General features: G+C 45.2%; 1 protein-coding gene across 1 annotated transcript in view; it reads right to left on the bottom strand.

Annotated features, from left to right (window-relative positions):
- The window catches only part of RYR3 (ryanodine receptor 3), a 394,047-nt gene that overhangs the window by 34,555 nt on the left and 348,839 nt on the right, over positions 1 to 10,653 (bottom strand). Inside the window, exons 79-88 of the mRNA XM_007462557.1 lie at positions 9,616 to 9,722; positions 9,156 to 9,207; positions 7,990 to 8,046; positions 6,984 to 7,083; positions 6,752 to 6,831; positions 5,201 to 5,277; positions 2,276 to 2,349; positions 2,003 to 2,020; positions 1,509 to 1,589; positions 972 to 1,060 (exon numbers count right to left, since the gene is read on the bottom strand). Of these exons, the coding sequence (XP_007462619.1) occupies positions 972 to 1,060; positions 1,509 to 1,589; positions 2,003 to 2,020; positions 2,276 to 2,349; positions 5,201 to 5,277; positions 6,752 to 6,831; positions 6,984 to 7,083; positions 7,990 to 8,046; positions 9,156 to 9,207; positions 9,616 to 9,722 (735 nt within the window). The remainder of the gene's footprint in view (positions 1 to 971; positions 1,061 to 1,508; positions 1,590 to 2,002; positions 2,021 to 2,275; positions 2,350 to 5,200; positions 5,278 to 6,751; positions 6,832 to 6,983; positions 7,084 to 7,989; positions 8,047 to 9,155; positions 9,208 to 9,615; positions 9,723 to 10,653) is intronic.

The following is a 10,653-nucleotide window of genomic DNA, read 5'->3' as shown; positions in this document are numbered from 1 at the left end:
CACTGTTGTGGCCTCTCCCATCGCGGAGCACAGGCTCCGGACGCGCAGGCCCAGCGGCCATGGCTCACGGGCCCAGCCGCTCCGCGGCACGTGGGATCTTCCCGGACCGGGGCACGAACCCGTGTCCCCTGCATCGGCATACGGACCCTCAACCACTGCGCCACCAGGGAAGCCCCGTCCTACATTTCTGTGACCACTTTGTTATGACAGGAGCCTGGGACTCTGAAGAAGCACAGAGGTATCTGACCCTGAGCACCTTTTAAGTACAGATATTCCCCCTCCGCAGGAAAGAACAGATAGAAGAGAGGGCAGCATTCAGCTGGACCTATTATGTTCAGCAACATAATAGCTGACACCGTAAGTGCCGGGCGTTGTTCTGAGCACGTTACATGTATTAGACCTCTCCATCTTTACCACCACCCAATGAGACAGGACTACTCGTTTTATAGATGAGGAAATTGGAACACCAGGAGGTTAAACAGACTGCTCCAGGTCATGAACTGGTGAGTGGCAGAACTGAGGAATGAGCAAAGAGAAGAGGGCATCCTTTTTTATGTTTGTGCAGATTTTCTTGACATTATTTGGATTTTCCTTCAAACAATTCAACCAGATGACGTCTCAACAACTAAGAACTTGTGAACCCATCTTATTCCCGCTTTCTGTACCTCTTTTTCCTAGTGAAAGTCTGTTCCCATGCACAGCTTGCCTGGAGTACTGTGGCTAAGCTTACACTGGCAAAACTAAAGTGAATCAGCAGTTTATAACAGAAGATTTGGTAGTTAACCACTCCCCCGACTTCAGTCTTCAAACTCACATTTAGGTATTTGACTTCCCGTAAGTGTGTGGACATAAGATTACAAGACCTTCCTTGCTGGGGCTGGACTGTATCCTGGGCCGTCCCTGAGGCTGTGTAACTGTCTTTAGCTTCCGGAAGTGTATGTGAGGTGTGCTACCATCCAACGCCCACTCACCTGCAGACGCAGAAGGTAGTCCACGGTACTGATGATGACGTTCACGGTGGTGGTGTTGCCCATCTGAGTCCGCAGGAAGTTCTGGAAATCTGAGAACACCAGGGTTGGGTCAGAGTCCACCCCTGCAGAGCAGGTGGCTCTAAGCTTCTTCTTGGCTGAGCTCAGAAGAGACTCACCACGTGAAAAGCCTTACAAGGGCACACTGTTTAGGTCCTGAAGGACAGAGCACTGCCCTGAGCCCTCCCATCCCAGCGGCACCGGAAACTGCACTTAATGAGCCCTGAGGGACTTGACAGCAAGGGGCGGGTGTTTAGCTCCAACATCTGAAGATTCTGGAAGCAACTCAGCCTGGGTGGCACTGAATAACATTAGCCATGAAGTTAAAGGCCATGTTACATAGGGTTTCTTATTAAGGAATGGATTAACTGTTGTCCTTAAATTAGCAACTGGCTGTATTGAATGTGGCAACCTGACATGAATCAAAATTTTGTACCTGAATGTTGTTGTCCCTTGACAAATCAAATCTGTTCCACTTACCACTGTTATGTCCTTCACAAAGTAACTGTAGGAATCTAAAGAGATCTCGTGTAAACTCATCATTCTGGAGTACTTTTTCACCTTGAAAACACAGAATACTGGTGAGCATCTGTTTGGCTTTTCCACATAGAATACCTTCCACCACACATGACTGCAAAAATGCTAAAGGAGCTGTGTCAGAACAGTGTGGAAAGGGAACTGTGGATGAATGGTGACAGACCCAATTAAAACTGGAACTGAGGCAACACCCAACAAAGCTAGAATCGCTAGCCCCGGGATGCATTTGGAAGGAAAACAACTAGGCAGTAATGATTCACAGTCCAGAACACATGCTTTGGAAGATGGAAGACACTTCTTTAATTAAACAACAAACTGCTGAGTTAAACTCAACATGCGACCACCAAGCCGAAAATGCGTCTGTGCTGAGCCAATTAAATAAGATCTCTTAGGACTCACACACACGGTAGGAGCTCGGGCCGGAAACTCAAACTTACCACGCTCACGAACGATGACTAGCCATAAGAGAAAAACAGAAGAATACAGAGTAAGAAAACCACAAACATCAAGACAGGCTCTCTTTAGCTAATACTCGTTCTGTGAACACACCAGCCTGGAGATGCCTTATCAAAACTACGGATGGCAACATCTTGCTGAAATGGAGCAAGTCCTTGGAGGTTAAGCAGCAGTGAACAGGGGCTCTAACCAGAAACAGTTAACTAGGATTTTAATTGGAAACAGAGCAGCCTTCACCTGCATCAGTTACTTACGTGTTCCTTCCTCAGTAACCATCCCCAGGCCTTCAGCTTTATTCTGCCTCTCAAATGCATTCAAATCAAGGACACTTGTAACAGACGAAAGAAAACAAGGTTCAGGGCTACACGCACTGGGAAAATGGGTTTTTAACATCAATGAACCCATCAACTAAGAATACCCCCTCCTTGCATTATCATAAATGCACCAACGTATTGTGGTATATGGTTGAGGGTCTAATGATTCCCTGGGTTTGTGCTAAGCAGTGTTGTCCAAGGATGCCTGGAGCTCACAGCCCTTGCCGTGTGCAAGGACAGGGGTCAGAAACATGTATGTGATTGTCACTGTTTGTCCAGTTTGAGTCCCTTCTTATGGATGAAGATTTAGAAAGGCTTTCCAAATCAAGAAGGAATAATCTGTTTCTAAGATTTCTTAAGGGAAAGTTTACTTTAAACTGTATTAATTCATGTTCACCTTCCACATTTACCTACTTTCTCTGAGAATCACAAGGAATAGTGGCTTTTAGTGCTTAGGATGAATACCGACGGAGAGAGCTACAAAGTTTCAGATTTTTTTTTTTTTTTTTTTTTTTTTTTTGCGGTACGCGGGCCTCTCTCTGTTGTGGCCTCTCCCGTTGCGGAGCACAGGCTCCAGACACGCAGGCTCAGCGGCCACGGTTCACGGGCCCAGCCGCTCCGCGGCACACGGGATCTTCCCGGACCGGGGCACGAACCCGTGACCCCTGCATCGGCAGGCGGACTCTCAACCACTGCGCCACCAGGGAAGCCCCAAAGTTTCAGACTTTGAAGGGCCACACCCTTTTATTCTATCATTCAGGAGCCAAAAGTAGCCAAGATCACGCTTTCTAGAGGCAATGGTGTCCCTAGGTGCTCCTGAACCTGTGACAAGTTGGCTTTCGTTTTTGTCCTCACCTTCCACAACCTTCCCAGCCACAGCCACCAACAAAGCCTGCTTAGCCAGGAACCTCTAGGACAACCGCAAAGCTACAATGAGAATAATGATCATGTGATTTCCAGCTGGGGCTCACTCTATTTCTCTAATAGGGTCTAACTCCTTAGCCAATAAAGATTTTATGGAACATAAGACCACAAAGTCTCACAAGGATATAGACCTTAGAGAAGCTTATGGCTGAGTCCAGTAAGATTCTGCAAAACCTCCTCTTCCTTTTATCACTGGGCAAAGGAAATGACTGATGGATTGGAAAGACTTTGGGGAAAAATCCAACACCCCTTTTCCCCTTTTAGGGAGTCACATATGTTCTGTAATTTAGATGAATTTTAAAGAGAAAGTGAAAATTCCTACTGCCATTATGTTGGTTTTCCCCAGACCCTGCTATAAAAAGGGTCTGCTTGATAATACAAAATTATACTTTGATTTTGGGAGGAAAATACGGAAACAGGACATTTGGACATAGCTACTTTGAAGCATCACTGCTGATTCAGGAGACAATCTGTGCAGTGGACATTTCTGACCCTTGCTCCATCCTGAAATACCCATTTCAAATGTTCTGATTTCTTCAATGCTTAACTATTTTACAAATACATATTATTTTTATAATCAGCAAAAAAAAAAAACATTAAAATACCTTAAAACTTCGGTTAGAACTCAGTTGGCCTCTAAGGGTATGTCACCTGTCCCTCTAAGCCATCATTATAAATTATCTTAGCAATATTAAGTACTACAGACTACCAAGAGAACTCTTAGAAATTTAATTGAGAATATCATGAGCAATATGGGACCGAACTGCCTTGATTTTCACCATCTTTGAGTCCACATGTACTATTTCACCCTCAGTGAGTCAGGTCTGGCAATATTACATTTTCTTTTCCTGAGGGAGGTAATAAATGAATTGGCTGTCGGTGGGGGAAAAATGGAGCTGAGGACAAGGGACTGTACTGCAGCTCAAATATGCTCCGTATAACCCCAGGGTACAATATTTACCCAATCCAATATGACTAGAAATATTATGAAGTCCACCAAAACAAGAACATCCATTCTACAAATTTTCAATTGGACTAACGTTCCAAGTTTAAGAATTATTAATTGGAGGCAAACGAGCTAGATAATTATAACTTTGACTTCTTTCAGAATGAGCTGCAGACGGTTCAAAATACATATGAATCTCGGAGAATAAGCTGACACTTTTCTTAGAAAGATTGCTGGCTTGTTTCTGAAATGAGCAGGTATGGTAACCTTACGACTTTTGGTTACCTATTGTTCATCTGTCAGAGGGTTCAGCCATGAGGGGAGGCTTACACAACTGGGTAGTATAAATGGAAAGTTTAATGCTTTGTTTTTCAGACAATGTCAAAATGTTCTCATGTCAGGATGTGCCTCTGTCAAAATGGATGTGTCAAAATATGTACCCACAAAATATCTATTCAGGCTCAAAGAACTGTTAAGGATTAACAAAGTGCCTAATGGGTCTAACGAACACATAGCCTTGAGTCATACTGAGGGATTCCTCCTCTTTTCCATTCTTTTCTAGTTTGACTTTTATGAGCATACATGTTTAAGAGAAACTCACACTCAGCTCCAAATAAAACAACCTAAGAAAAAAGGAGGGAAGGGCGATTCAAACACCAAACAGGGGTTGGTAGGTAGATAGGTAGGTAGGTAGGTAGGTGTGTGTGTGTGTGTGTGTGTGTGTGTGTGTGTGTGTGTGTGTGTGTGTGTGTGTGTGTGTGTGTGTGTGTGTGTGTGTTGTGTAGATTACATTTTCCCTTCTGAATGCTATTTGAAGGTAATCCTGAGGGCTGGAGGAACAATACCCATCCTCTTAGCTTTCGGAAGTAGGTACTCCTTTCGCAATAATTCCATGACAAGCCAGTTTATTCTGTGGCCCTCCCCCACCCCATTCCCCTTTCCCTGAATAGTGAAGAACTTAAAAAAAATGCTATGGGTGGTTTTCCCATATTTACCTGCAAGACTGCATAAGACCAGAAAGGCTTTGAAAGAACCCAGCATCCTTTTTCTCCTTTAGGTAATCTAGCATTTTCTGCAAGGGAGACACATTTAAAAGGGAAAAACAATGAAAACTATGGGACACGTACTAACCCTCCTAATTGTGATGGACAGATGGCAGCCATGCAGGTACACCGAGTCAGATCCAGGATGGTGGTCTGTAACCCTGGGTAAGCATCGAGATACTCCACCTGTGGACTTAAACCTTCAGTGTGCCTGAGCGCCACCCTCCACTTATGGAACCAGAATATTTTAGGGCAGATGTTTTATTTTATAAAGGTCCACTGGTATTGACAGTACAGTGGATCTTTGACATTCATAGATTTACTGTTTGAAGCCTCTTCTATTTGGGAACAGGTGCCAGGACTGGGATGGAGTAATGTTTACGGTTGCTGAGGTATAATCTGAACAGCTCGTGCAATGATTTTAACGCACTGGAGCAAGGAGCTTACCTACTAATGAGCCTAGTTGAGAGCTCAGTATCTCTCTCACAATAAGACTTAGTTTCCTCTGTTCTCTGTTACTGACAAGCCAGGAACTTTGTGTGACATAATAAGAATTTTCTTTTTTTCCTTTTTTTTTTTTTTTAAAGGGCTCTGTAAGAAAGTCGACTGAAGGGGTGGTGGTGGAAGAGAACAGAAAGTGAGGGGTGCCTTTGAAAATGGTAGTTCTTAATGAGAAATTTGTTTGTGATGAGTTAAAGCCTGGGAAAAATTATACGCAATAATGGTAGTCATGGATTTGGAAATTCTCAAAGGCCCTGGGATATAACCCTTATGAATGCCAAAAGTCTTTGAAATTTCATTTTCCTGTGCACACAGATGCTTTTATTTTTAGCCAGAGCCTGGAGTACTCAGGAGACACCAGTGCATTTCTATCTCCTGTAGCCAGTTCCAATTCAGATTGCTGAATGAACTCCATGTGCCACACACTCCACTTTCTATGTCTCTGTGTGTTCTCTCATTTAATGCATGATGGCAGGGTTTTGTATTTGCATTATTCACCGCTACACCCTCTACCCACAGAAGAGAGCCTGGCCCTAGTGCATAGTCAACAATCACTAAACAGCTGTTAAATAAATGAATAAATAAATGAGTGAACGAACAATAGGTGTGTGGGGTTATGAACCCCACTTAACTGATCAGGCCCCTTTTGCTCACAGTAAGGCAGCTAATAAGGGAAAGGGTTGAAATAAAAACCTAAGGCTTAGAAAACTTCCTCTAGAGCATAGTTTTGTAGAAATGATGAAAAAGATGTAATGTTTTTCTTTTTGAACCCTAGGTAAGCCCTCTTTACTAAGCACACCTTTGTCTAAAGACTCCTAGTCCTGGTTTTAGCTGTGTTCCCAGTTACTCTGATATAACTGGTCACTAAGGACAAAATAGCAGCAAAGGTGATTCTGGGTGGCCACCTCTGTAGCAGAGTCAACATCTCTTCCCTGAAGTGTGACAGCTGTCAAATGGAAATACACCAGGAAGTCTGCCCCACCTCCTGCAAGCCCCCATTACCTGCTGCACGCCAGCGTTGCCCCCATTCAGAATGGCGATCCCCAGCTTCAGAGTCTCAACCACCATGGGGCTCATCTCACCTGCCGTGGTAAAGATTCCGTTGAATCACCAAGGAAACAGAGGGTAAATCACATCGACTGGGCTTTACCAGGACCCGTTAATAATGACGTCACGTCATGGTGTGACATCTCTGTGGTAGTTCAGGGGCCCGTGTAGAAATCTCAGAAATCACCTTTGCTGGCGCTTATCATCTGAAGGACCATCTCTGCGGCTCCACGCTCGTGCAGCCGAGCTTGCTGATAGAGGGTTTTCTGCTTTTCCATTTCTTTCTCCTAGAAACAAACAAACAAACAAAAAAAGCGGAAAAAGATTTGTTTACCCCCAGAGAATCCACCGTGGTCAGGTGAGTGGAGAGAATCTTTACTTGCCTAAGAAGGCAACAAACAATTTTGAACAAAACAGACTCTGGAAGGTTATTTTTAGATGCTGTCCAGCTTTCCAAAACTGTCCACCCATAATTTACTCACCTTTTGATGCTGAATTTTCTACTTTTTGTACTGATAGGTAACACAGTCTGTTCCCCTGTGATACTATAATTATAGGAAGTGACCCCAGATTAAGATGTGCTTGTTTTCAATGTTCAGTCATACAGGAAAACCTGCTGAGGGCTCAGCTGGAGTTTATCTGTCGGAGTGTAGGAAACAACCACTTACCCAGAATGCTCAGACCACACTTAAATGAGACTCTACCAGATACGAGATGCTAGAACGTCAAGGCTTTCCAGAACTGTAATTGTCTTCATTTACTTTTACTGTTGTATACTTTGTCTATAAAACAGTACAAGTAAACTCATGTCGTTCTATCTTGAGAGATTCAGGGTCCTGCACTGCCTCAAAATTAAGATTGTTATTAAGTACGTTTACAGAATAACGGTGCAAAAAACCATCCAGTGTCTCTACTGCTGTGAATTTTCACTTTTGAATGTTTGAATGTGCCCTTCTACGGCCCCTGTTATGACCACACTTGGGTAGATGTAGGAGATTTTCCAGAAAAGCAAACCTGTGGGGCCGTTTGCTGACTGACTGGCTGCCTGCTACCTCTCATTAAGCCAAGAGACAGACAGCAACCACAACTAATGTATTTGCCACCAGACACATGTGGTGGGTGAGCCATGTGGCTAATGTCAGCACCCACCCCTGAAGGCCCTCCTGCTGGCTTCAATCTTAGTGAGAACTTACTTCAAACGTTTTTTCCTTGTCTTCCTCCCCTTCTTCGTCTTCCCCACTCTGACAACTCTGAATTCCATGCAGCAGGGAGAGGAGGAGACAGACAATCAAATTAAAGGTGAGCCTCCTATGTATATGTATGGCTGGTTCACTTTGTTATACAGCAGAAACTAACACACCATTGTACTCCATTTATTGGAGTACATTATACTCCAATAAAGATGCTAACAAAACAAAACAAAACAAAAAGGTGAGCCTTGTAAACAAGACTCTGCTGTGTGAGGGAAGGGGACAGGATGTAATTCACAGATACCTCAGGACCTCAGCACTCCGTAAAAGCAAGAACATTTGGACCACTGCAGGCAACATTCAACTATAAAGGCCACCTTTGCAGTTACCAAGGGGTTCAGAAATGAGAAATGGGAACGCCGAGATCACACAGTCAATGGGGACCCATCTGGTTTAACCACAGACCTGAACTCTCCTACTTAGTACAGTTCTGGTGTAAATCGAGAGACAAGAGCACAGGGAGCTGGCCTTTCTCAACAAGAACCAGGGGCTTGGACAAAAGATTAGGGAAACCCAGGCTGTGAATCCCAAAGTGACCCCGTGGTGCAGCTGGTAGAGGGATGGGCGCTCCTGTACCCCAACCTACCCCCCTTGCTGCCCGACATGAAGCTCTCCCATTTGAGAAGCAGCAGTTTGCTTAACCACTTGGCATTCCAGAGGCCACCGTCCCTCTCTGTGACACAGAAACATCATCTCTGGCCACTCCATCTCTTCCAGAGCACTAGGAACTTCCCCTAGTCTCTAAGCCTGTTTCCAAACGTACCGAACTTCCTTCACCTACAGATGTGTCTGAACTGCTGGACGTGTCCTGAGCACTGAGTAAAAATGCGAGGATGATCTGGATGCCTAAGCCCTGATTAGCTGGCTTAGAAGCGTCATGAGAACCCAGCCACCAGACCCACTGTTTCTGCAAAGCTTCAAGGTTTCTATAGGATGATGGGAGAGTGGTTTATTAATGCTGCCCGTATGGCACATGAATTGTGCGAGGCCTGGAGCCCAGGCCATGACCCAGTCCCAGGCCTGCTGCTTACTGTGACAGTTTTCATGTGCCTGAAGAGGTCTAAGGGAAATAGAAAGACTGAGACAACGGGCAGAAAACCCACGTGTACCTTGGCCATCATGCTGGCATAGGAGGTGTACAAAGGGTCGTCTTCCAGTTTGCTGGAAAGAATGGAGGAAATATTTAGCAGGCTACCTTTGGACCCAGCAGAAAAGACCAAGTGCCGTATAAATCTTCAATGTACTAGTGAATTAATTAGAAACTCCCTCCCTCACCCCGATTCTTAGAAACCACTGTGAAAATCTGAATCAGCATTGGCTTGACAGGGAATTCAGGGATGAAGTGACAATTTCAGGCTCCTTCATCTTCAGACTCAGTGTCAGGCGTTATGATGAAAGGGCTTAGGTAGTTCCCCTAGAGGTTTCTTGATGGCCAAGAACAGAGCAGCAAGGAGGGCTGCTCAAATCTGGCATCCCCTCTGTGCACACTGCAACCTGCGGGAGGACGGTTTGGGGTCGACACAGCTGTGCCTGTGCCTGGGACGAGCAGGGCGCTCCGGCAGTGCTGACCTCCTCTCTGTGAGAGCATTGCGGCTAAAGTGGAGTATGATCTGATGAAGTGGGTCTGGCTGCTTTTCTGTCTCCTCCGCCTCTTCTTCTTCCACCTTGGGAGATTTCTACACAAACCAAGGCAGACAGGTTTTAGGCGTGGATTTCAGCACATGGCACACCACCGCATGCGAACAAAGGTAAAGCACCAGGCACAGAGCGCATCAACTCAAAGCACAAAGAGAAACCACGACGTCGTATGTTTATTTCAGGACAGAAGCCCTAAGGATGCAAGGTTTGGGAATGAAATATAGGTATTTTTCAGCCAATTAAAGACACATTGCAGTTTGGGGGTTAAAACGAAATGAAAGGAAAAGCAAAAGCCTGACCGCAGGGGAGGCGCTACAGACACCAGTCAGCAGAACTCTCATGCAAGCTCTGGGCACCCGCGGTCAGGAGGGAAACCCTGGAGAGTCCCCGAGAGGCCGCATATCTCCGCCAACACCTGACATTTCTCTTGGAGAGCTGGGCCGGGAGCAGGTGTGGGGCAAGAGTTATAAAGCACTGGGGCCGTTTTGGGGTCTATTACTATTCTAGACTCAACCCACGGAAACAGCGCTCTTTCCTGCCCTCACCCCTGACCCTGAAAATCTTGCTCTTCCTGAGAGATGCCATCCTGGAGCTGTGAGCCTTGCAGTTTCTCCTCTTTTCTCTATCTCCTTTTACAGAAAGGGAAATAGCAGCTGATGCCAGACGTATAAGTGGATTTTCCAGCAGTGGCAGAACAAGCAGGGTGGACCATATTCAGTAAATTGGTGAGAGCTGCGCAGGCTGTATGAATGGTTCAGAAGAAGGGAGCGGGTAGGAATGATGTTCGTTGTCAACTTCACACTAATCAGGAAACTGGGAAAACCAAGTGACTGTCTTTCTCACCGACAGGAATATATGAAAAGACTGAAGGGCATAAAGAGAAATGGAAAGAAAATGCGGGAGGAAGGATTAAAGGAAAAAAAGCCAGCAAGAGGATAAGGAACAGAGGGAGATGGGGAAAGGGAAAGA

Source organism: Lipotes vexillifer, unplaced genomic scaffold, assembly GCF_000442215.2.
Source record: "Lipotes vexillifer unplaced genomic scaffold, Lipotes_vexillifer_v1.1 scaffold164, whole genome shotgun sequence".
Classification (NCBI taxonomy): domain Eukaryota; kingdom Metazoa; phylum Chordata; class Mammalia; order Artiodactyla; family Lipotidae; genus Lipotes; species Lipotes vexillifer.
Note: the sequence above shows the minus strand (reverse complement) of the source record. Positions and strands in the feature narration are given on the sequence as shown.